The 27596-nt window shown below is 44.3% G+C and overlaps 1 protein-coding gene and 1 long non-coding RNA gene across 2 annotated transcripts in view; one reads left to right on the top strand and one right to left on the bottom strand.

Annotated features, from left to right (window-relative positions):
* Positions 1 to 11491: 11491 nt before the first annotated feature.
* LOC119966207 overlaps positions 11492 to 27596 on the top strand; it is a 52970-nt gene continuing 36865 nt past the window's right edge. Inside the window, exon 1 of the long non-coding RNA XR_005460695.1 lies at positions 11492 to 11677. This is a non-coding gene — a long non-coding RNA (uncharacterized LOC119966207). The remainder of the gene's footprint in view (positions 11678 to 27596) is intronic.
* On the bottom strand, positions 12294 to 17460 carry dlx6a (distal-less homeobox 6a). Its single transcript, XM_038797542.1, has 3 exons — positions 17169 to 17460; positions 16145 to 16338; positions 12294 to 12971 (listed from the first exon to the last, which is right to left on the bottom strand). The coding sequence occupies exons 1-3, from the start codon at positions 17458 to 17460 to the stop codon at positions 12723 to 12725; spliced, it is 735 nt and encodes a 244-aa protein (XP_038653470.1). The 3' UTR covers positions 12294 to 12722.

Raw genomic sequence — 27596 nt, 5'->3', positions numbered from 1 at the left:
TTTCTATTTACAGGATGGATTTTCAGTGTATTAATGGAAAGTAGGAGCAATCTTGAAACTGGGCTGCGCCCTGACTGCATTTATCACCAGACATATAATTAAGTTAGTCAAAGTTTGTGAACGCTATAATGCAGGAGGGTGTAAATGCAGTGCCGTACAGGAAGAATTTGAAAAGCCGACCTTCGGGCACTTGAGCGAGGGCCTGGGGTGGGCTCCGGACGGCTGTGAGTGTTTGGGAGTGTTGGAGTTTCTGGGAGCTGAACTCTGTTGGAGTCTGGCTCGCAGACTTCCCGCAGACTCTGTCTCTTTGTGTTCCCCACAATTAGCAGCTTTGAATGGCAGAGAGAAGCCGAGAGGGCGGCAGCTGAGATCAGAGAGAAGCACATTCCTGTGGGTGCAGGCCGGCTCCAGAACTCCACTGCTCCCGGCTACCGCCCACCCCAGTCAACACACATTGCAGGAAAGAAAATCCCAAAATAATACATGTAACTACCTTCTCGCACCCAGAAAATAACATGCACTTACATATATACACACTGATAAACACATATGAAGGCAGAGTTACAGAGCGGCACTTAGAAATGCGAACACATATGCATGTAAATATATATAAACATTTATTTATGTTCACACACACATTTGTACATATGCACATACACTCACGGGTAGGCACCTGTACACGCGAGAGAGACATCTACAAAAGCATATGTGCAAGACCATGTCGGTTACAGATTTACAAAACCAATAATCTGCTAACAAACGTGCAATGTGCAAATAAACGTATTATTTATGCACGTTTTAGGTTTATTCCAGTTGTCGATACGTGAACAGGTTAACGTTAACCTTATTCTCTAAGAATGCTCCTGAGATCAGTTGTGTCCAATTTAATTGGACTGGCGAAAATTTGGCACGGCTGCCTCGATCTTTCACTTTTCCTGCTTGAAAAGAAACTGTGCAGGATTTGAAGTCACGTCTGAAATGGGAAGGTCTTCGGGCAAAGCTTCATAGAATGAAGTGATGGAGCGACAGGAGTGCAGGCTTTAAAGCCTTTACTTCGAGATTAGTTATCCCGGCTTTGTGTGTCCTTCTGAAATGGCCGGGATTTGGGATCGAATTAGCTCCTGTTTTCTGCTGCGGTGTTGCCGGGGAAAATGAGTAAAATACAATTGGTTGACGTTATTCTATCCGTCTCGCAATCGAAGCATTAAAAACTGGCACATCAGAACCTCTTTTAATTGTTAAGCTGCATGTCTAAGGACATGCCCGGTTAGCTGTAATTTGATACAATAGGGCAACAACAGCACTCAAAGATAACTCTATGTGACTAAGATTTAAATGTTGAACGATTACAGCATTTTGCACATCTTGCAGTAGGAAACACAATTCCGTCTAATTATTTTCGCTATGCATAATGCACAATCCGCTCTGTGTCAAGTTTATCAACTCAATTGTTTTGGGGGGGGGGGGGGGGAGACATGCCTTTATATGGCGTATGTGACTTTTCAAACATGCTCCACAGCATTGATAGAATGGCTGTCCAAAGTATATTGGAAACTGGGCTGTGTGGGGCCAGCGAATCGCGTGTTGGTGGCGTAAGCGATAGTACCTTATCCACAGGGTTTTTAAAAAATTAAGCTTCTCTTTAAAGAATGTACTCAAAGTGCTTTCAGGCTTAAATAACAGTTAACGTGGTTATTAATATCTGAAGCTAATAAAATAATAATCGATGTGTAGATCCTTGCGGTTCCTTTTCGCGAGTAACAAGCTGAATATGGAGGAGGGGATGTGTCATTTTGTTAAAACGTGGTGACCGGCGCAATCAGATGGTAGATGGAAGAAACATTGCAGTTCTCTGGCCATGTTTAAAGTTCATTTTCTTTGGTTGGAGTTCCTCTAGGCTCTCAGTTCATTTCTATTTTATTTTCAATTCGTCCGATTTCCCCCTCAATACTGTGTTTATGAATGTTTGATTTTCCTGGTAATGTTTTGTAATTCAAATGTTGCTTGTTTTTGAATGCATCTTTCTGGGTACATGAGTTAACTCGGTGACTGAAGTGTTTCTGAAAGTGGGACAAAATAATACCTTCAGCTTTCATAAATGGGATTGAAAACATTGAAGAGCGGGACAGTGATTAGCACTGCTGCCTCACAGCGCCAGGGACCCGCGTTCGATTCCAACCTTGGGGAGAGTGTGTGAATTTTGCACTTTCTCCCCGGGTGTGCGTGGCTTTCCTTCCGCAGTCCAGACATGTGCAGGTTAGGTAACAGGGATAGGGCGGGGAATGGGCCGAGATAGGGTGCTCTTTCGATGGGCTGAATGGCATCCTTCTACACAGTGGATGACTATGGATAGTAGCTGTTGGCTTAAACAGTGTGGCTGTATTGTCTCTGTGCAGTGGCGAGGCCAAAGGCGGAAGATAAAGCCAGTAGCAGATCTCCAACGTAGGAAACATTTTGACTCCAGACCAGTTCCAAGGTAATAATATACTCTCATGCTCCCAATACATTAGACATGGGCTTGAATGCTGAGAATAATTGATGCTTATATTTTGACAAACGGCACCCCATCTTTCCACAAGGCACGTGAAAGATGCCGCCTTCAAACACCAGCTTTCAGAGCTGACCCAAGACGTGTGAAATCAGCAAATTGCCCAAAGTTTAGTTTGTAACCTTTACTAATATCCAATAAATCCGTGATTTCAATATCTTTATTACAGACTTAACCACAGATTTTAAATATATATGTATACCGTCTGATATGTGAACTCCAGCCACAAAACGATACATTTTCTTCCAATCTTTAATTGAAGCAAATATAATGGCCAGAAGACACACTGCCCGCTACCTGGTACACTGCCGCTTCCTGGCACTATTCCATACCGTTAACTCACTCGCCTGTCTCTCCAGCTCTATGTTTTCCATTCGTCCTTTTGCCTCCCATTTCTTTCTTTCTGCTGCAATTTCACCCGCTGAGAACATTGAGAATGAAACATTGTGAGTTTTCCACTCAGCAGCCATCTGCTCAGCACAAATAATGGCGAAATTAGCCTAACTGGACAGTTGCAGCGATGTAATAACGCGCAGTAATTATCCCCCAGTCTGGATTAAGATGTTATTATTATAATCCGGACATTTACAATTGCCGTAATTTGCAAAGATGCGCCAGTTCTTGATTACAGCCGTTTTATCAACCGAGCCGTCACCAAACACTGACAGTAATAACAGCTCATTTTGCTGGCAATATAAGAGGTGGCGGGTGTGCAAACAATTTCACACCTGGATATGCTCACTCAACCGGAGGAGCTCACTCTTCGGTCCGGTTATATAGTAAAACGATTTGACTAGTCACCGTTGCCAGTGTTTTCTATATTGGAGGGTGTGTACTTGGAAAGAATATGTCAGGTATGTTTGAAACGCGTTGTGTATACATATAGATACAATTTTATATAAACTGTATGTATATATACACAAATTGTCTATACATAGACATTTTAAGACACGCCATCTATGGAGAGGAGAGAGTTTATGCATGAGTACAAGCGAAAGTGTTCTGTAAAATGGTGACTGATTTAATGGTGATCACTCTTGGGTACATCTTTGCTTTGGACCATCGCAGAGGCACTGGTCGTTTTGATGAGCGGGGTGGAGCAGATGATTGTCAAACAGAAGGCGCTCAGTACAGAATGTTTTCTAAAATACCTATCCCCCTATGTTCTGTTTTGCTTGTAGCGCTTCACTGAATAAATTACAGACAACATTGGAAATAGAATCGCAGTGTTTCAGAGGCCCAGAATCTATCTATCTATCTAAATTCTGGGATACTCTGGTAACATGACATCGTAGATCACATATAATAATTCACACGTTTCAAAGGAGTTTTCTGACTGGTGCCTTTGTGAACGGCGATTCTGTTTTTTTTAGCATAGTGTATAATAGATGCAGTTTATATTTTGGAATGTACAATGGATGTTATTACCATATGAACTGTTATAAACCATGTCTAAGATCACAACATTTCCAACATTATTTGTTTCTAAGCTTGACCAAATCTTGTTTGATGTTGTCTGGGGGTCGGTACTTTGTTGCCCAGCTATGGTGTCAGAGCAACTAACTACAAGTCATGGTAAAATGAAAATGTGTTTCTGATTACATTAACATCTTATTTCCAAGAAGACAGAGCTGCTAAAGGTTAAGCCAAATTTTGCACTTGAACTCACTGTCTCCTGATCTGGACACGTTAACTCGCTCGGTGGGCCGCCCGGACACAAACCTTACTCGGTATGTGCACTAGCAGCGAGGGTTGCAAGAAATGTTGATGCAATTGTGTGTGTGTGTGAATATTTTTAATATTGAGCTCTGAAAGGATTTAAGTTCTGACCTCTGGCTGGACCCAAAGGGACGACGTCAGACGCAGTTATTCATTTGGCTGCGGTTGATTTTTCCACATCAGTGGGCGGAGGGTCAGGCGGAAGTGCAGCTTCGGTCCCGAAAGAAATATTGGCGAAATAACTGGAACCCAGACAGACTGTTTTTAAAAATATATAAAACACATAAGATGGTGGTGGGATGTGAAAAAAGCGGAGCGATAGGTTGACTCCGTAAAACCAGCAGACACCAGCTAACAGAGCGAACAGACAGCGACACCCTCACCCCCCAACAAACCCCCATCCCCTACCCAAACCCTCCCCAAACCCCCACCCCCTCCCCATCCTCTCCCCAACCCCCCCTCACCAAACACCCACCCCCTCCCCAAACCCTCCCCAAACCCCCACCCCCTCCCCATCCCCTCCCCAACCCCCCTCACCAAACACCCACCCCTTCCCCAAACCCTCCCCAAGCCCCCACCCTCTCCCCATCCCCTCCTCAACCCCCCTCACCAAACTCCCACCCCTTCCCCAAACCCACACCACACCCCCTCCCCATCCCCTCCCCAAACCCCCATCCCCTCTCCAAACCCCCATCCCCTCTCCAAACCCCCACCCCTCCCCAAACCCCCATCCCCTCCCAAACCCCCATCCCCTCCAAAATCCCCACCCCCTCCCCATCCACTGCCCAAACCCCCACCCCCTCACCGAAACGCCCATCCCCTCTCCAAATCCCCACCCATCCTCAAACCCTCCCCAAACCCCCACCCCCTCCCCATCCACTGCCCAAACCCCCACCCCCTCACCGAAACGCCCATCCCCTCTCCAAATCCCCACCCATCCTCAAACCCCTCCCCAAACCCCCACCCCCTCCCCATCCCCTCCCCAAACCCCCCACTCACCAAACACCCACTCCCTCCCCAAACCCTCACCGCCTCCCCAAACCTCCATCCCCTCCCCAAACCCCCATCCCCTATCCAAACCCCATCCCCTCCGAAAACCCCCCATCCCCTCCCCAAACTCCCATCCCCGCACAAACCCCCATCCACTCCCCAAACACCCATCCCCTCCCCAAACCCCATCCCCTCCCCAAACCCACACCCCCTCACCAACCCCATCCCCTACCCAAACCCCCAACCCCTCCGAAACTCCTATCCCCTCCGAAACCCCCATCCACTCCCCAAACCCCCATCCCCTACAAAACCCCCATCCCCTCCCAAACCCCCATCCCCTACCCAAACCCCCATCCACTCCCAAACCACCATCCCCTCCGAAACCCCATCCCCTCCCCAAACCCCCATCCACTCCCCAAACCCCCATCCCCTCACCAAACCCCCATCCCCTCCGAAACACCCATCGCCTCCCCAAACCCCGTCCCCTCCCAAACTCCCATCCTCTCCGAAAACCCCATCCCCTCCCAAACCCCATCCGTCCCAACCCCATACCCTCCGAAAACCACATCCCCTACCCAAAACCCCATCCCGTCCCAAACCCCATCCCCTCCGAATCCCCCATCCCCTCGCCGACCCCCATGCCCTCGGCAAGCCCCAAAGCCCTCCCCAAACCCCCATCACCTCCCCATGCCCCCACCCCATCCCCAAACAACCCATCCCCCACACCGAACCCCAATCCCCTCCCCCCCCAACCCCTCCCCACTCCCCTCCCCAAAACCCCCTCCCCAAACCCCCATCCCCTCCGAAACACCCACCCCCTCCCCAAACCCCATCCCCTCCCAAACCCCAATCCTCTCCGAAAACCCCATCCCCTCCCAAACCCCATCCCCTCCCAAATCCCCATCCTCTCCGAAAACCCCATCCCCTACCCAAAACTCCATCCCATCCCAAACCCCATCCCCTCCGAATCCCCCATCCCCTCACCGACCCCCATGCCCTCGCCAAGCCCCCAAGCCCTCCCCAAACCCCCATCCCCTCCCCATGCCCCCACCCCATCCCCAAACACCCCATCCCCACACCGAACCCCAATCCCCTCCCCCCAACCCCTCCCCATCCCCTCCCCAAACCCCCTCCCCAAACCCCCATCCCCTCCCAAACCCTCCTCCCCTCCCCAAACCCCCATATGGTCCCAAGCACGCATCCCCTCAACAAACCACCATCCCCTCCCAAACCCTCCTCCCCTCCCCAAACCCCATACGGTCCCAAACACGCATCCCCTCAACAAACCACCATCCCCTCCCAAACCCCCACCCCCTCCCCAAACCCCCACAACCCCCAAACCCCCATCCTCTCCCAAACCCACATCCCCTCCCCAAACCCCCATCCCCTCCCAAACCCCCACCCCCTCCCCAAACCCCCACCACCCCCCAAAGCCCCACCCCCCCCCCAAACCCCCATCCCCTCCCAGACCCCCATCCCCTCCCCAAACCCCCACAACCCCCAAACCCCCATCCTCTCCCAAACCCACATCCCCTCCCCAAACCCCCATCCCCTCCCAAACCCCCACCCCCTCCCCAAACCCCCACCCCCCCCCAAACCCCCATCCCCTCCCAAACCCCCATCCCCTCCCAGACCCCCATCCCCTCCCCAAAACCGCATCCCCTCTCCAAACCCTCACCCCACCCCATCCACTCCCCAAACCCCCATCCCTCCCAAACCCCCATCCCCTCCCAAACCCCCATCCCCTCCGAAACCCCATCCCCTCCCCAAACCCTCACCCCACCCCATCCACTCCCCAAACCCCTATCCCCCCCAAACCCACATCCCCTCCCCAAACCCCCATCCACTCCCCAAACCCCCATCCCCTCACCAAACCCCCATCCCCTCCCCAAACCCCCATCCCGTCCCCAAACCCCCATCCCCTCCCAAACCCCCAACCCCTACCCAAACCCCCATCCCGTCCCAAACCCCCATCCCCTACCCAAACCCCCATCCCCTCCCAAACCCCCATCCCCTCCCAAACACCCATCCCCTCCGAATCCCCCATTCCCTCACCGACCCTCATCCCCTCGCCAAGCCCCAAGCCCTCCCCAAACCCCCATCCCCTCCCCAAGCACCTACCCCATTCCCAAACTCCCCATCCCCACACCGAACCCCCATCCCCTCCCCCAACTCCTCCCCATCCCCTCCCCAAACCCCCTCCCCAAACCCCCATCCACTCACAAACCCCCACCCTCTCCCCAAACCCCCCCCCCCCCAAACCCCCATCCCCTCCCAAATCCCCATCCCCTCCCCAAACACCCATCCCCTCCCAAACCCCTACCCCCGCCCAAACCCCCATCCCCTCATCCAACCCCCATCCCCTCCCCAAGCCCTCCCCAAACCCCCACCCACTCCCCAATCCCCCACCCCATCCCCAAACCCCCCATCTCCTCTCCGAACCCCCATCCGCTTCCCCAAACCCTCCCCATCCCCTTCACAAACCTCCTCCCCAAACCCCCATCCATTCCAAACCCCCCATCCCCTCCCAAACCCCCATCCCCTCCCAAACCCCCATCCCCTCCCAAACCCCCATCCATTCCAAACCCCCCATCCCCTCCCAAACCCCCATCCCCTTCCAAACCCCCCATATCCTCCCGTCCCCCCACCCCCTCCACCATCTCCTCCCCAAAACCCCAACCCTCCCCTCCCCAACCCCTCCCCATCCCCTCCCCAAACCCCCTCCCCAAATCCCCACCCCATCACCAAACCCCCATCCCCTCCCTAAACCCCCACCCCCTCCCAAAACTCCATCCCCTTCCAAACCCCCACCCCCTGCCAAACACCCATCCACTCCCCAAACCCCCATCCCCTCCTCGAACCCCCATCCCCTCCCTAAACCCCCACCCCCTCCCAAACCTCCATCCCCTCCCAAACCCCCACCCCCTCCCAAACCCCCACCCCCTCCCCAAACCCCCACCCCCAAACCTCCATGCCCTCACCAAACCCCCACCCCCTCCCCAATCCCCATCCCCTCCCCAAACCCCATCCCCTCCCCAAACCCCCATCCCTTCACAAACCATCCACCCTTCCCAAACCCCCATCCCCACCGTAACCCATGTCCCAAAGCCCTCCGTCCCCTCCCAAACCACCCCTCCACCCGTCCTAAACCCCAGTTACATCCCAAATCCTCCATTACCCGCCCAAACCGCCATCCCCTCCCCAAACCCTCATCCCCTTCCGAAACCGCCATCCCCTCCCCAAACCCTCATCCCCTTCCCAAACCCCCATCCCCTCCCACAACCCAGCCCCTCCCAAAGCCCAATCACCTCTCAAACCCCCCTCCACTCCCAAACCCCCATCCCCTCCCCAAACCCCCATTCCCTCCCAAAACCCAGCCCCTCCCAAAATCCAGCCCCTCCCAAAGCCCAATCACCTCCCAAACCCCCCTCCACTCCCAAAGCCCAATCACCTCCCAAACCCCCCTCCACTCCCAAACCCCCATCCTCTCACCAAACCCCATTCCCTCCCAAAACCCAGCCCCTCCCAAAACCCAGTCCCTCGCAAAGCTCAATCACCTCCCAAACCCCCCTCCACTCCGAAAACCCAGCCCCTCCCAAACCCCCATCCCCTCCCAAATCCCCCCTCTCCTCCCCAAACCCCCACCCTTTCCCCAAACCCCCAACCACTCCCTAAACCCCCATCCCCTCCCCAAACCCCGTCCCCACCCCAAATCCCAGCCCCTCCCAAACCTCCATCCCTCCCAAACCCCCATCCCCTCCCAAAACCCCCATCTCCTCCCCAAACCCCCATCTCCTTCCCAAACCTCCATCCCCTCCCAAACCCCCATCCCCTCTCAAAAACCCCTCCCCTCCCAGAACCCTCCTCCCTTCCCAAAACCCCCATCCCCTCCCCAAACCCCAGCCCCTCCCAAACCTCCATCCCTCCCAAACCCCCATCCCCTCCCAAAACCCCCATCCCCTCCCCAGACCCCCATCCCCTCCTAAACCTCCATCCCTCCCAAACCCCCATCCCCTCCCAAAACCCCCATCCCCTCCCCAGACCCCCATCCCCTCCCAAAGCTCCACTCACTCCCAAACCCCCATCCTCTCTCAAAACCCCCATCATCTCCCAAAACCCCTCTCCCCTCCCAAAACCCCCCTCCCCTCCCAAAACCCTAATACCCTCCCAAAACCTAGCCCCTCCCCAAACCCCCTCACCAAAGCCCCCACCCCCTCCTAACCCCCCAGCTCCGTACCGCACAGGACAAACGGCTCCTGTTTTGCAATTCAACTGAATTCACAGTTCGGCACAGCGTTTTTTTAAAACAACAACTGAATCACTGTGCATATTGATGTGGTGATTTTCACTGAAAAATACATTTCCCAGACACCAGGGAGACGAAATGTTTTGAATGAGGTTCTGTGTCGGGGGAGGGGAGGATCAGGGGGAACTCGTCTCCCCGATCTCTGATCAATTAGTACAAAGTTGAAGAATATTTCTGTGTGCTGTCTTTTCATTCTGGAGCCAGTGAGTTCCCCATGGAAAGTAAGAGTGGGAAAGTAGCAGATACAGGTTACATGTTGCTTTCCACGTTGAGAGAGAGGAACTGAAACATGGGCTGCCATGAGGAGTGTAAAATAACCCATATGGAATCCCAAAACATACACGGATCATGGCACCGATACCACCATAGCACATGTCATCGAGACGGCTTCGAAAGGCAGGCGGACATGATCTTACATACGTGCAGATTTCATGTCACGCTTGAAGCCCCACTTATGAAATCGATTTATTTACATTTTGCTGCGCGTCTTATTTACCAGAGAACTGATTCTGATTTTCCACGGGGGAGAGGAAGGCATGATACTGCGATGTTCTATTGTATTTATAAATAACACATTTCGTCGGCTGTAGGCTTTAAGCGGGCAAGGCATTATTTTCACCGTATGGATTTGATTTACCATTTAAATATGCTAACAGTCTTGTTTCATACCCACACCTTGTACATACACAAAACGAGGATGGAACTCCAAATGTACAGAGAGAAATTGGCTGGAACATAATCCATGCCACATCCGTGTCGTTGCTGGTAATGTTGATCGCTTCAGTGGTTTTCATTTGATTCCCACTTACTGTTATACAGGCGGGAAAGACCGCTTATCATCTGAAGAGAATGGGTGTAGTTCCTGCATCACCTCTCAAGCAACTTTCTTAATGCACTGTTTAAATATGAGCTTAAATGCAAATACTTGTTCAGAGTCACTGGCTTAGGTAGTTGACGTTGTATCTCGTGAAAAAAAAATATTGAGTCCTCTTTGTTGCGACACATGAACAATATTTATACGAAAATTGCTGGTATATTTAATTCGGCACATTAACGAGTCTGGCAAAAATCTACTGCTCGGAGTGTAGTTGACAATGTGACGTTGACTGGTTTAACTGCCTTCTCTATACATACACAGGTGGAAATAGTTTTCTTAATGTGTGTTAAAATGCAAAATAGCCGTGTTTAACCTTTATAAGAAACGCCAGATTAGACTCAACGCAATGGATCTTGAGATTCAGGTGTATTATAATGAACAGAAAATGCTGGAGATTTTAAATCGTGATTGTAATACAAAGTGCACTCACATCTGCCTTAAAGGGGCTTTTACAGCCAAGTTGTTGCACCTGAGCAGCGCATTCATCTTGTTTACGTTTGTGTCTGTTCTTAATCACTTCGAATCATCGACTTCTGTTTGATTTATTCCACGATTTTCAACGCATTTTTTGAAAATAAATTTAGTTATGCGATTAAAGCATGCATTCAAGTCATTTTGCAAGGTATGGGGTGCTCTATTTAAAGGGCTGTGCACATTTCTGCATGTTTCTGGGAATTGCACTCACACTGCTTCACTGAAATGAGAGTTTGAAGTCATTTTTCTCTTTGTTACTGCGGGATTTGTTTTGCTCAGCTTGGCACTTTCACTGGATCAGATTTAAGAAGCCCCTTTAATTGGTTTATGAATAACACAACGTTCTATTCTTTCTCTTTTGTTTCACTCTTCTTCCTGAATTTAAATAAAGATAGCTCTTTAGTATTAAAAGTGGAAGAAAATTACATGTAATTACCTTTGACTGTAAAAACGCTGTAATCAGCGGGCCACAATAAAAATTACCCTAATTATAGCCGCTTTTATGATGGTCTAAGCCTTTCTCGTGAATAATAACGCAAATTGTACCAAATATCAGCTTTAAATTGGATGGGTCTGCAGCTGGAGGGTTTTGTTTAGTATTGATCGTGTTGGATTCTACATTAGATTTTCGCAGTTCGAGAAAAGCAGTCAATATTGCCAGTGGAGTGGCGAGTCCATTAAATGAGATCAGACCCATGGCTGATAATAGAGCTATGTAATTTACTTCCTTGGGTTTTCACTACAACGAAACAACTTTACGTTGGTAAGTAATGATGGTTTTGTACATACTGCGAGTTATTTTCATTTTGGAATCTTGTGCATGCCTTTCTTTTGTCGATTGTGATCAATGGCCTAGCTTCAATGGTTCTCAACTGGATGTATGCAGGTCCACGGTGATACAACTTTGGATTGCGTGTGGCATTCTTACCGATTGCTTGTTTCTAGCTCGCTTAATATTATTCATTTGTGAACAATAGTTTACAACAACGAAAACCTGCGCATTTCTTTTGTGAAACTTCACAACATTATATAGCAGTCTGTGTTTAATCATTGCTTTATCAATGGTAAAATATTTTATGTGTAGTTTCCGTAGTCTTTTTGTCTTAGATTGGATTAGTTTAATGTAAGGATATGCCAAGCACATCTTTAACATGTGTTCTCGGGATGTTGGCCATTCCGGCCAGGCTGAATTTTCCATATTAACATAACACAGCGATAGGCAGAGTTCTGAAATTCCTAGCAGTTTCCCCCAGAAACAAACCCTTAGAAAAAACATCCACAATGTTTACGAAGCGGAACCAGTGGTTAGCAAGCAGTAAATCGCTGAAGTGAAAATCTTTAAATGTGGGTTGAAACGATGGTAACGGCAAGACACGTACGATTTATGGATTTTATGATTTATTACTCAGTATGAAAGAGACATAAAACATATAAACTATGTACAACTAAAAATTAAACAATATATACATACAAGTTGTCATTATATAAGCTTCCAGTGCGTCTTGGCATCACCAACCCATGCTGTTTTAAAACCAGCATATAATCTTCCATATTGCATTCATATTTGTGGTCATTGGCTATCATGGAATCTATGGAGGCAGTGGCAGTTCTTTTGTCATGTCTACAGCCACCGACCTTTCCTCATTTTCCGCCCACTGCCAGTCTGTTTTCACATAACTTTTAGCAACGGAGATGCTTGCTCGATCTCCCATCCAAAGTGGTACCATGGCCATCTGGACACTGCCCAACGATGGGTTCGCTCTCACCCCATTGTGTTCTGTCCATTGAGAGTTACCGGCCTCGCACTGTCACATCAGCTGTCTTTGCACGGTGTCCTGGTGAGCCGTGGAGTACCAGGGGGAATAACCAGCCATATAATTGTTCGGGGTCATATTAACGCCTTTGGCCGAAGTTGAGATGTCCCACACTGATGGCATGGCTGGGGATCGAGGGGAAAGAGCTGCTGTCCCGGTCAGTGACTCGTTCTCAAGAGCATTGCCGCCCTGTTTCATCAGTTTCTTAAATTTTGAACGTTTGTTCTGGAACCAGATCTTCACCTACAATAATATATTTTTTTTTTAAAAAAGGAAATGCAAGGGCTTTATACTGCGGCCAACATCTTTGATTTGAATTCACTAAAGTTTTCAACGTTGCTGACATTAAAATGATTGCAATATGGTATAGGATTATAATCAGAAACGGGAGATCAGAAAGACTAAACAAACTAAATGGCAGTGTGAAAGCAAAGAGTTGCGTTCCGGCAAATAATTTTACATACACTCTTCGATCTGTTTCAGCATTTTAAAAATATCAATGCGACCGGAACATCGCTTTACTGGAAATCTTTTTGTTGTGTATAAAATGCTTTCTCCTTCTCACTGACAAGGAAATGTTACCCTGGTCTGTGAAGTCATTATGAGGTAATAACGCTATAAATTTCACCGCTTCTGGCATTAGTGTCGCTCTTTAGACTGTTAAAATAATGCTCGGTTTATAAGGAGACACTAAAATAATACAATCATTTAAATAATTTCTGACGTTTTCACAATGTGTGGGAGACATTTCCATATCTTCCCTCTAATTCCCTTTATAGTTAGAAAATAAGATTCTGATAATCAGGTGTGACATGTCACACAATCTTCAAAATATTTCACCTTATTAACTGGCTTGAATATGTGTTTTACAATAAATAGGTGGAACTTATTACAATAAGTTCCAGTTAAAGCAACACTTTCGGATTGACTAGTAAAACGATAAGGTTCAAACCACCTGAGATTTAAATGAAGTTCAGATTAAACGCAAGGACTGGAATGATTAAAATTGCAAAGAGAAAACTCTCAGTGTATGTATTTCCACCTTGAACGTCTCCTGAGTCTGACATGGAGAAATGCAGAAAAATCATAATTAACTTAAAAAAAATATCGTATTGCAAAATTTCACAGTAGAGTTAACAGCTTTCAAATGTTAATTATCCTGTCAATTCCACGCAGAAAGTCAATAATGATATAATTTTACAATATTTGCACATTATGTGATAAGTTTTTAATGATTATGTCTGCTGCCTCTCAACTGAGTTGTACAACATTTCTCGCTGTAATTACAATCGCTTTACAAGAATACATTTTGTTTATTTTGTTGATCACATGTGGTTCCCTGCAAACCCCCCCTCCCCCCCCCCTATCTAAATTAAAGGGGCATATCATTAATGATTTTTTTGGCTCATCTCTTCCTACGGCACCCCAACCCCCACTCCCCCCCCCCCCCCCGCCTCCCACCCCCCCCCCCCCCCCCCACCCCCCAAATACCGAAGATTGCTGGTGGTGAAGTGGCAAAAGTGTTTGACAGGTCGCTCAAAACAAAGAGGGGTAATCAACGGTATGGTATGAACTTGAGTGATAAACTATTTGCACAAATATAGAATGGGTCTAATCATCAACTAAATCAATTGTTTTCAAATGTATTAGATCTTAGGAAGTTTGTAACAGTGGGAAAGGGAAATGTATTGAAAAGAGGAACTGACAGCCACAGCAAAGGACAGTGAAATATACGAGGTGCAGTCACTACTGTTGTATTCCCACTCCGTTTTGTAAAATAATACCTGAAATATCTAAGGAAGTCTGACATCCGAAAAAAACTAGATTGTTCTTGAAACCAAATCAGTCACTTCAGCAAATGTACTTGCATCTTGACAATACTACAATACTCTTGTCGCTCAATAAACAATCCTTTTTTGCTGCTTTGTCTTGATTTAGAAATTACCAGCCCTTCCATTTGCACAGATACTTTTAAAGAAAGGCTCTTAAAGCGAGATGAAAACTGCCTACTGACGTATTTGAATTTTGTAAAATATGAATAGTCTCATTGGTTCCTAATGAAAAATAATCTTGTAATTGATATGGATAAAACATTGTTTCTAGGTGCTGTGGATAGAGACGAACAATTATAGTGACTGGCCAAGGGTCAGTTAAACCCTTAACAAACACATAACTCTATTCAATTGCAGGCCTCCCATTGTTCTGTACACATCAGTGCCGAAATTTACAAGCACCGGCAGCGGCTGGAAATGAATCAAGAAAGCGGATTATAATAAACAGCAATCTTCGATTCAATAGTCTATTAGTAGCGAGGTTTTCCAAGGCTGTTTATCCAGAGTTTAACCACATCTCATATATTTTACCGTCATGCCTTTGTAAATACATGCCTTCTTATCATTATCGAGCAAATGGAAAGTCATACACTGTGTTCTTCCAAACATGTTCAATGGGCGCGCTTGAAGCTTTTAAGTATGTGGGATACTTTGTCAACTCATGTTTCAAAGAGAACACAATTGAATTCAGAGCCGGAGAGAAATGGAATAGACCCCGTGCCAAAACTTGAGCCAATTACCACCATTTTGTTTAAATGCTGATATTTTTGACACCCCAAATGGGGGCAATCGTTCAATTTTGCAACGAGGCTATCTTTTAGCTTCGCCCAGGCACATTTTGAATAACTTGAGATTTCCTAGCTTGAAAAGATAATTCTTTTTCTGCGGTGGAAGCTACGATTCAATTACAAACAGATCGTGAATGTGGTCAAGTTGTGTTGAGTAGACTTATTGTGGTTTTGGATAGTTTGCACTGACAGCAGCAAAGTCTGGGCACACGCCTCTCGGCTTTATAACATAGTTAAAATGGTTCTTAAATATCACATAACCTGACAGACACACTTCAAATGGCAATCATTTTTTGAGGATGGCGTTTAAATGATTTTATATCGAATTACACTATGACAAAAAAGTATCCTGATAAGAAGTAAAAAGGATCAAATTGGCGAGACGAGGCATTCAATTTGATTTAATTTAATTTGATATTTGTTACGGGGTTAGGCCCACATGCTGCTGTTAAAGCTGCACTTACCATTCTGATCTCTGGAGCGTCGGTTTGGACAGAAATTAAAGTTATGTATAAAGATAATTATCTAAAATTGAACGGCCGGAGTGCGTATAGTGAGCTGGATAATGAGCTCAGAAGTGGACATGTTATGTTTCTGGGCCATATTTACCGAGTCACTTCGTGCCTGGATCATGCAGCCTCGGAGAATCTCGCTAAAGCGGGTCTTTCTGTGCAACATGACTTGCGTTGGCATTAAATGTAACTTGAAAAACTAACAGGTCACAAGAAAGGCTAACGCCAGAAGTCGACTTCTTCCCAGCTACCTGGTAATAATGATTCTTTCCTGGGCACTGTACCTGTGTCTGTGTGAGTCCCAGCGAGGCGGCCAGCTCAGCTCTCTCGGGCAAAGCCAAGTACTGAGTCTGCTGAAAACGATGATTTAACGCCTGCAGCTGCAGGCTGGAGTAAATAGTGCGAGGCTTGCGGATCTTTTTCCCTTTTCCATTAAAACGGATCTCTCCATTTTCAATCACTGTCGTCTTTTGTTGTTCTGCAAAAACAAGCATATGGTACACGGTGTGGACAGTTTGCACGGCCCGGTTCACAGCACATTCCTACATCTATGCAAATATACATTCCTCTCGCGTCCCTTTTCTCAGAGATATTAAAGAGCTATATTCCTTAATGAATGTTTAGAAGCATCAACAGCCATGTGGCCTAGTGAAAATAATCTGGAGAGGTCCATTATCTTTAGCCCCCTGGTAAATTACCGTAAACTAACACGGTGAGTACACTGGCTATCTGAAAGAAGCAATTTAACAGTAAGATGTATTAATTAATGAAACGTCAGTTGCTTGCAAATGCATGTACACGGCAGCACGCAATTGACAGAGCCAACAGGGTTTGCTGTTAGTTGGCGACGATAAGTTATATTGCCTCAAATGAACAGCTAGGAATCTAAATTCCGATTACAGATTGACATCATGTCCACGGTCATCACCTTCCTGTTTACTTTTACTTCTCTCTGTCGAAAATTGTTACCAAATCTATTCCAAGCGTGCTGACAGACATCCCCATTAAAACATCCCCAACAAAAGAAGGAAAAGAGGCGTAAGGCTGGGCGAGTTAACATTTTTCATGAGGACCTTCTAAAAGGAAGATTGAAGGAATACAGTTACATTCAGAAACAACAAAGAAAAAAAATCAGCCATCGTGCAGAGAAAGAAAGAAAAAAATGTGACTCAAAACATTGAACGTGCTTTTTTCTTCCACGGTTCAAACTATCTGCAGTTTGCACCCACCAGAGAGTATTACTGTTCATCTAATCAGGAACACAGAAAGGCCGAATCTGGATCACACTGGGTCTGCTCGAAGACTCACCTGTCTCATCTAAACGTGTCTGGCTAGCAGTGTTGTTGCTGTGGTAGGACGGCAGGTAGGGACTGTGATGAGAGTGAGTCATGTAGGGATAAGGCAAGGATCTGTTGTAAGTGTTGGCGGCCGGGTACGAGCTGTTGTGCTGGTGTGAGTGTCCTCCTGAGTGCAGGCAATGCACCGGGTAGTGACCGTGAGACATGGCTGGAGAGCTCTGCTGGGATTGCTGACCAAATTCCATGAAAGCAGATTTAGAGTCCGGGGCTTCCAAACCGTCAGCCATCGTAGTCATGGTCATTATAAAACTTCAACTGGGGGGAGGGGGCGAAAAAACTCTTAAAGGCGAAATGCTTGCCTTTTTCATGAAGAGCCTAAATCTTCCGAGGAGAAAGCGCGAGCATGTTAACTCCTTTTTGCAAGTTAAAGGTTAGTTTGAGTTTCCAATTTGAATGGAGAAAGGATGGAGTTGTTGCAGTCTTTTAGTGGATTCTGCTAAAGTTACGACTCTGCTTTCAGACTTGATGCAGATGCTGTAATGTGCCACAAGTCGAATGGTTTGTCTCCAAAGGGCAGCCGCTCCTGATTGGTCATCTCTTTGCCTCGTCATCCTTCTGCCACTACAACTGGATTCACTGGATGCAGTTAACAGTGGGTTAACCCGGCTCAGTTAAAGCACAGTCCAAACAACCTTCTGTAACAAAGCTACCAATTCCTCTCCGTTTCACACACATCCAAAGAAATGATAACCTTCAAACAGCACTGCTGTTTGTAGAGTAGATTGAGAATCTGGTGTCAACGGACTGAATTTTTAATCAGCTTATTTCTTTATTAAAGCTAAATTTCAAAGACAACATAAACATTAGCCAGAGTTGGCCAGATGTGCAAATATAACGTGCGCATGCGTCAAATTACAAGGAGTTAATCGATATTTTGCACAGATAAAAATGTTAATTTCATCAGCAGGAGGACGAAGACAGTAACTCGTCATACAAGAGAGCAGAGAGCAAGAAATCTGATGTTTCCCAGTAAAGGAAATGCCCAGCGCTGTCGGTTAACTCACCTTGTTTTACTGGAATCAGAAAGTGTTCCACTGCTTGAAAGATATGCAAATTATGAATGTGATTGGCGATTTGGCAAATTTGAGTTAATACATAAAGTGACAATTTAAGATATCTGCACCAACCTTACTAAATTAGTTAGGTTTAAATTATGAATGACTTCATTGTATTATCAATATAATTAAATACGTAACCGTGTGTTATATTTATTTTTGGATATGTGTAGAGATAATTATGGTCCTACTTAGAAATACACAAAATTTATCGTGATTATTTTCGAATTGCTGCAATGAATTTCCCCACAATTGTCTTGTAATGATTATGACCGCATTTGGAATAAGGTAGTGGATATAGCATAAATTATCCTCTAATTATACGCTACTGTCGCATCAATTATCCTCTTATCAAAGTGGTTGTCTAACTGCAGCGTTTAGTTTCAATGCTCATTTCACTATAAAAAGAACTTTATAACTATTATTTACATGGTCCTTTAAATTTCATCTCACGGACCGAACTATCCTTTTCCCCAGCGATCAATCGAGAGGGAATATTCTAGGAAGGCGCGCCGATGAATGAAATCACTGCAGTCTCTATTTGCAACGGCAAATGTTTTAAATAACTACATTTAGATGACATATCAATCAGATTAATTCTGTAGCAGTCTCATGCACCCACCTGACAGAAGAGGTAAGACCGATTTAAATATTATTTAAAAAAAATAAACCTCCCAAAGCAATATTGGTTTTGGTGTACCACTCTTAATTGGAATGCAATTAGACAATAATTCTTTACTGGCGAATGAACTGACCCTAATCCATTTAAATAACGCATTAATAGTGCTAAATGACTTCAACATGAATGTAGCATTATAAATGTGAAACAATATATGTGTGCATGTTCTCGGCGCGTTGGTCAGAATATAGTCTGGAGCTATCTTTTAGTATCATTACATCACCGGGTGATTTTAGTGCACTGTCTATTCGGAGTGGGGTAAGGTTTCTGTTTGTGGTTTGGAGGGGTTTGGGAGCCGCATCATTGCCTCCGAATACATCTTGTTATCTCCTGTTTTTTTAATCTTTGCTTTCCCATTAACACGAGAGGAGGAAATATGAAATCACACGATGAACAGACAATTAATTCAAGTTTACAATTCCACATACAGATAGTTTATATATTTCAATAAGCCGAGGGATGCCTTTCACCCCAGTAGATTATTTGTCGATTTCAGATCATTTTCACACAGATACCTAACCATTGATTTGTGTCCATTTGGTCACAGGCCAGGCCTTCAGCAAACACAGGGTTTTGCAATAGTGACTGAAATCACACACAAAAAAGCGTGGCCGTTAAGAAAGAAAGCGAAGGTACAAATCTAAACTGTCCCATGCCTTTCTACATTATTCACGAATAGCTCAGGAAACAGAATCTGAACTTTGAGAAAAAATGTTGTTCGTTTGTAAACTTGTGGGAAGTAGCGAAGGTCCTGACACGTTAAGAAACGTAACAACGACCTGCGGTTCGTTACTCGGGTCAGTAAACATTAGTAATTAACGTTAGTAGTAAAGCATAACATATTCCAATATGCTTTCTGACGACATTACAGGCACAATATTTAAAATAAACAATGAACTTGCTGAACTGGATTTTGTTACATTAGCACAATATTACATTATTAATAATACGTTTGTTCTTATTTTTAAAGCGTTGACTTAGAAATGAAAACGCACTGTACTTTGCACCCTCAGTGATTAAAGAGTAGAACACTAAACTAGTAGTGGCTCGTGTGACTGATTTCAGTGGTGGGACCACACCTTTGATAGTACAATAATTGTAAGGCAGAACCTATTTCAATGGAGCTACTGGAGTGTTAGAATCATTATTTCTGCGCTCCATTGCCAACAGCAATGTGTTCCTTTTAGTGTTGATTAAAGCTGGGCATTGTGCTAAGGGCAGTTTGTTGTCTGGTCTTATTGCTCCCACCGAGAAGTTAAATTCGTGACGATAAACGGGTTGGAATTGTTCAGAACAGAATATGTGGTTGCATTTTAAAACCTATATATTTTTTTGTTTCTGTGGCAGGTGCAACTAGGCACTGGCATTCCGCACTGTAGCTTAACTGAATGTTCAAATACATGCCGAGTACATGGGCAAATACACACGCTTGAATCATCATGATTGATAAGATAAGCAATGGTACGCGTGATCAGCGTTATGTGACAAGTTGCAATGTATTTATCTAGATATCACTGCTTTCAATCGCTAAAAATATAAATATATACATGTATAAATGTGCTGAATCTATATGTAAAGGGTCAAGAATGTTTGTGCATAAGTTCGTGAGCGAATCTGTGTTTGGAATGTGTTTAAAATATATCCGGTATATAAGCGAATCTTTTAAAATAACTCCCATACAAACACATTCTGATTCAATAAAGTACGCTTAACCAAGATCTAATTTGTTTTTTAAGGCTGCTATAACTCGTCTTACGAAAAGACTGCCTCAAAATAAAGCATGCTGTCTCTCTGGGCCTTATTGATATGACAGGATTGGATTTTGTTTATATTGATGTAAACACAGCTCTGCAAACAAATAAGCACCGTGGGCAACGTTTCAATATGTGCGGCCTTTTATTATTGTCCAGTAAAACATTGTGCGATCACGGAAATGATCGACTGCTCCATATTTGTCAGGAGACCCATGCAATTTGATGGAAGCAGCCCTTCATGGCGCTCGTAGAATCTGAAGTCATAGTGGACATTTGTCCTTCTGATACCCCCCCCCCCGTTGCCACCATATTCCCTTATAGATCAACTTCAATGAGCAATAAACAAATTAGTTTAACGATCTCCCGATACCACACAAACCATGACACAATTTCTTGACATGGAAGAAAACATTTTCTTGTGAAAACACCGGGACTTTGAAAGAAGAATCTGATGTTAACTGGTTGACTGTGGATATATATTAAATCGATGCACAGATCATTTTCCATCGTCATTTAAAGCTGGACTGAGAATGGTCTGAAGCGTTGTAGACAAACCCCAGGAGTGAAGGGAAATGGTTGCACTGGGGACAGTGAGCAGATTGCCTTAAAACGTGTACTGGGGGTGTTTAAAACAAATCAGCAGATAAGATAATTAGGATCTTGAAGGGAATCTTTCAGCGCCTCAATGATGCAATGCTTAGAAAACAAACCGGACTGAACATTCACCACTTGCGTGCAATATGTTTATGAGCAGATGACTATAATCTCTTTGCGTTGTGGAGAGTGAAAACATAACAATTGCTCTCAATACGACTCTGTAGAAAAAAAGCTTTGAGGACAACATCATGGCCGAAATACATGGTTGAAGTAAAATAGCTGAACTGTAGAAGGCAGTGCATTAACCCAGTTATAAAAGTACTTACCCATCTAAAACTGTTTCACATTCTGTAGTGACTATTCAACTGACATCACCAGGGGTCTAACTACTTTGGCTGATATTTAGACGTTAGCGGTGAGAGCATAGCACTTTCTTTTTTGGAAAGCACACTAAGATCACTTCTCATATGTTGTAGACGTGCAGGCGTCGATGGTTTCCACTCGGATTGTGTGAAAGGAATGGCAACTAAAATATTACATACGAATTCTACACCAGCTCTACCATGTAACACGCTGCATGTGCACCCAACATCAATTGGAATAGACATCAGGGGGTGCAGAAACACCCTCCTGTTATGAAGAACATATAGTGCTGCATTTTGTTAGCAAATGAAATGCTTATAAATCTGTGACATTTAATCCACAATGTGAAAATTGCTGTTATCGTCAGAAGGATACATTATCCTTGTTGCAATTGCCTTCATTCCTGCTACAATTAGACCGAAAACATGCTGGCTGAAAATAAATATTCGCATATTGCTCCCCTTAATCAAAAAAAAACAAAAAATAAAAAAAATGTTCATCTCGTTTATGCTTGAACACAAACGACACTACAATCTATACAAAGGAAATTAAAACACTTGCTCTTATTTTGAAGCAAGACTGACACATTGAAGAGCTTGGCCACAGAGCCTTTTTAACTTTGGAAAGAATGTAGATACGGTCTTTCCCAGGGAGTTTGCTCCTAAACCCCGTTTACTGGGAAAATTACATGTTGCAGCATGTTACCAGTTGTAGCTTTACGAATGGCGAATGCTGAGCTGTTCAAAGCAAATAAACAAATGAAAAAGATTAAACACTTCTACACGTAGGAAGATCCATTGGGCAAAATAAGTAACTATTCCGGATAACATGAACTGAAGTTCAATGGTGAAGCAATCATTCACAGCAAACACATTTCCACAACAACATAGGATAGTTATTTCAAACAACCAATTCAATATTTCACAGGGAACATAGCATTGGCATGGGTTCAGTTATTAGATGAACCATTTTGAATAAAGGGTTAGCCTCTCTCGGCTTTCAATTGGCGATTTAGGTTATTTGCTACATATTTGAGGTTTGGACCGAAATTTCGCGGTCACACACTTCAACTGCTCTCATTTAGTTTCAGCGGATAATGAACTTTACTGTTTGCAAAATATCGAGAAATCCCAGGACGGAGTTAACATCTACTGACCTCTCCAACCCCTCCTCCCCCGCCCCCACACACACACCTCACCAACCCCTTCACATCACCGCCGAGATAGTAGAAGACAAGCACAATATACACGCCAGAAGCGATATTTTGGCCCAATCTTCGCAAAAAATTGCTGGAATTTACTAAATGTGCTAAAATGATGATTTCTGACGGGGCACTTTAATTTGAGAAAGTCAATGTTTTCAGTAGTATTGCAAATGCGTTTCCCGCTGCATGTGCGTTTCCGTGCCTGGCGAGGAGGAAGAGACAAAGCGGGGTTTGCGATTTAGATATAACAGCAGATTAATCTGTGCACAAAACTGCTGAACGAATCAGTTCACACGGGTGCCACTTGAATGTTTTTAACATTAACACTGGATATCTCGTGACTTTAACAACTGTTTCAGTTTCTCCCTCATATCACCAGATCGGAATATTTGTCTGGATTAATTTTTCATCAACCCCAGAAGTTTTCCAGATTCATTCTCTCCTGATTCCCGTTTAAACCGGACTACATCCAAGGAGGGTTATCAAGGACGGGATCCTTAGCTTTTGACGAAGTTAGTGGTTTGTGTTATTCATCAAAATTTGGCCCGAAAATCTCTTCTCCCTACTTTACAACGCTCATTGTGTTAATATCAGGCGAATCCAATCAATATGCAAGCAGTGCAGCATCGCTAACAGTATACTTGAGTTTAGAACAACGTTGTCAGCAAATAGATTGCTGGGGCAAACATAAATGAAGTATATGCGAAAACAAGAGACCTGTATGAAGCGATTAAAAACATCCAAACAGGCTTTCATTTTTCTATTGTTTTATTCGATGTCTAACTAAAGATCCGAGAAAAACAATCTCCCCCGTTTTAAACATCCAAGCCATTTCTGTCCTGTTTCAATTACAAGTGGAGAATGCGCACAACCTTATCTTTCCTTCCCCTGATTAATTGACATGGCTTTAGAGACGCTGTAATTGTAGGAAATTATGATGATGCCAACCATGTTTTGTCAGTATAATTATCTTAGGTTTTATTTTTAGACTAGCCAACCACCGTTGAAAATAAAAGGAGAATGCCTCTAGACATTCGGAGCGCTGACATTAACAACGGCATGTCCTCCGTTCTTAACTCCAATTGTATTGTTTTTGTCATTAGGGGCTCGGCTAAAAGGGAAAAAGGTTGGGGGAAGCTTGTACGTCAATAAAAAATGAGATTAGCCGTAATAGCAACCGGTCTGTTCAGGTTTGGGGACACCCCCCCCCCCCCCCCCCCCCCAACACACACACACACATACATGTACACATACGTATATACATACGCAGACGCACATATATGTACTCACACGGGTATATACATATATATACACACCAATGTACACACACATGTGTATAAATACATGTATACACATATATATACATACACACGCACATAGGTACGCACGTATATACACACGCGCACACATGTACACATACGTGCATATACATAGACACACACATATGCACACACACGTATATATGCAAACACATTTGTAAGGACGAATGCATCAGAGTGACAGCAAGGTAGACAATCTTGCGGTGCTTTGGTAGAAGCTCTTTTCTTTTTCATATCAGAATGTACCGTTCGATGCCATTTATCACTGATGATAGAAAATTGCACTGTTGCCAGGACACTGCTGAAATAGAGGGCATAACGCCACATTTCCATTTGTATCTTGAAAGCTATTCAAATTAATTCGCCAAACGAAGGGCCTGCGGTAAACAGAGGGAGAGAAAGGATTGTGTTGTTTTAGCTTCGTTCCAAGGTTGAATTTTGTACTTATTCCTGCATGTTTGTTAATTCTGAAACAATTCCTGTAACACGACCCACCTCTAGCCACGGTAGCCATTGTGGGGTTGAAGTCTATCCTTTTTGATGACCACACGCGGCTAAGGCAAAACTACAAATAAACTATCAGCAACACGACATGCGCCAGAACGCCACTACGACCAGGATGTGATTTAGGAAAACTTTTCTGGACACAAAACTTTCCAGAACACATTGGAGCTGCACTCGGCCAGAATGGATTGTCGGAGTTCAGCTTTCTTCACCATTTCATCTGAAATTCTCCTCAAAGTTAAACAAATTTGCGGTTGTTTTTTCTCTATGTAACTATACTGTAGATTTCATTTCTCCAGCCTTCTGAAGAGTTTATGGGATGTCTAAGTGATCTCATAGTATCAGTTTTAATAATATAATATTCCACCAATGTGAAAAATTACAACATTGGAAATTGGAAGCACTGGGTGTTAATAGTGATATTTAATGTCATCTTGTTACGCAAACCTCCCGGAAATGTCCTCCCAAACCTTTGACAGTTTGGTTCATAGCAATATTTTGATGGAATTAATTCAATTTAACCAGGACCAAACAGCAGCTAGAAATTAATTGCTTCAAAATGATTAGAATAAGGTCACATGATAGTTATCTGAAGGAAAATCATTTGTAGGCACTCTCACAGCAATTCACATAAATCTGAGTCAAATATCAGTGTTATCTGGAAAATGGAGATGTCATCTCTCCAGGCGCCCACAACACGTGGTTCCATATTATCCTCCACATTATTCAAGGCTTTAGGCTTAGTGTGTACCACTAAGCACGTTTCTAAAATAGTTATCGTGACGCAGAGTATCTGATAATCTCTATTTATAAATATTTTGGAATCGTACATTTATTTCCTCCCCGAAATCGTGACGCATTGTGTTAATTAAATAACGATGTTATGTTTTTATGGTGCCTAGCAAGACGTGATGAGGTCACAAAGTGAGCTCAGCCTCAATGATTGACTTTTTGAAGTGTATTTCAGATTGTGCCGTGGGCAGGTTGACAGCTAATTCGCCCACAGCCAGATCGGACAAACAAGACAAATGGCCAATGACCCCGCACTGCTGATGTCGGTTGATGTGTTGGCCAGGGACATGGGAAATCTTTTATGCTATTCCAGAAACTGTACCGTCGGATCTTGTGGAAGTGTCACTTTTTGAATGAAACATTAAACCGAGGCCACCTTTGCTCTTTCAGGTGAAACTAAGAGATCCCATGGCACAATTTGGAAGACGTGCAAAGAAATTACCCCCTATTGGTCAATCAACATTGCAAAAAAACAGATCATCTGCTTATTATCACATTACTGTTTTGTGGGTGTTACTGTGAGTAAATTGGCTGCCATGTTTCCAACATTGCAACAAGAAGTCACATTGGACTCAAAACAAAACTCGGTTTGCTCTCTCTCCACACATGCTACCAGATCTGTTGAGTTGTCCCAATGTTTTCTGTTTTGCTTTCAGATTTCCAGCATCTTCAGTGTTTTGCTTTTATTGCAACACCGGCTGCATTTAAAGTACTTCACAGGCTGCAATGGACTGCGGATGTTTTGAAGTCATGAAAGGGGCTATATAAATGCAAGTCTATGCCTTTCTTTGCCACAGAATGCAGATTTAGTGTTTTCCGGATGAGGTGGGGGAGAAGTGCTAATAACATATATTCAAATGGGAAAGTGAGCTCAGGGTAAGGTCAGGGCTTTGACAAATTCACTCCTCCTCTCCAAGCAATGACATAGCTGACTGAAATTTATTTTGAAGAAGGTCAAGTAGGATTTTCTCAATACAACATTAAAACAAATTCTGGTAAGGTAAATCATAAAATTATATATAGTTATGGATTGCATTCAGTTCGAAATGTGTTGGGCATCCCCATGTCTTTCATGCTAGTCACGTTTTTCTAAGTAGGTTATGGATGTCATGGTTTAATGAGAACAGGCAAAGTATTGTGCTGTGCTTGATTGGTGTCAATCTTTCTATTCCTCACTGTATAGCAGCTTTGACACATTAGTACTAAAGTGACCTGTTGATGAGAGTGGTGCAATATGAATACCAACAAAGGTTGGTGTATATATGAACACAGACACAGCCTCCTCACTGTTGCCATCGCTCTGAATTACTTATTCATGTGAGTGCACAGCACACTGAACTGCACTAATCTCACGTACCTGAACACCACGGACGCCTGACAGGAGGGGAAAATAGACCAGAAAACTCAATTTTTCTTTGTATTGCATTTAAGTTTATTTTTGTGTAACTAATAGTTTACTAAAGCAAATAGTATTAAGTATTTCATATGTACCGGTAAAAATGTGTTCTTCAACATTCTGAGACGTCTTTTCATTGTATATAAATAAACAGGAAGAAAACAGAATAAACATTTAATATGCTCACAAATGTCTTTTTTGTAATACAGCTGGCAGTCAGAGTTTCGATCCAAATATTGATTTCCTCCAAATATTAACCAGGATCTACAGACTTGCAAGGATCAAAACAATCAATTTTTAAACAATTTAGCCAGTCCACTTGACTGTGCATTGTGGTTTATTGCAATTGCTAACTGTTGTTACCATCTCCATAACAACAGAAAAAACTGCTGCTAATTTCCTGGTCAGTGAAAGAATTCCTAGAACATTTGGGTGGGAAAGGGATACTGGGAGATTAGTTTGAATGTCAACAACAAACATGCTTGATTAGGTATGTGCCATGTTACAACAGTTATGGCTTGAAAGTATGTTAATAGATCCATTGCATCTTTATTAAGAGCTTTGTTATTTTCATTATGGGCAGAATCAATGTCAAATGGTACCTGTGCAGGCTAGTGTTTTGCATAATTATCAAACTTTCAGACATTATTTAGAAATCCTCTGATGCTAGGGAGCCCTACTTTGTAGATTATAGTATACAAATTACAACTTGTTT

This window comes from Scyliorhinus canicula, chromosome 5, assembly GCF_902713615.1.
Source record: "Scyliorhinus canicula chromosome 5, sScyCan1.1, whole genome shotgun sequence".
Classification (NCBI taxonomy): domain Eukaryota; kingdom Metazoa; phylum Chordata; class Chondrichthyes; order Carcharhiniformes; family Scyliorhinidae; genus Scyliorhinus; species Scyliorhinus canicula.
Note: the sequence above shows the minus strand (reverse complement) of the source record. Positions and strands in the feature narration are given on the sequence as shown.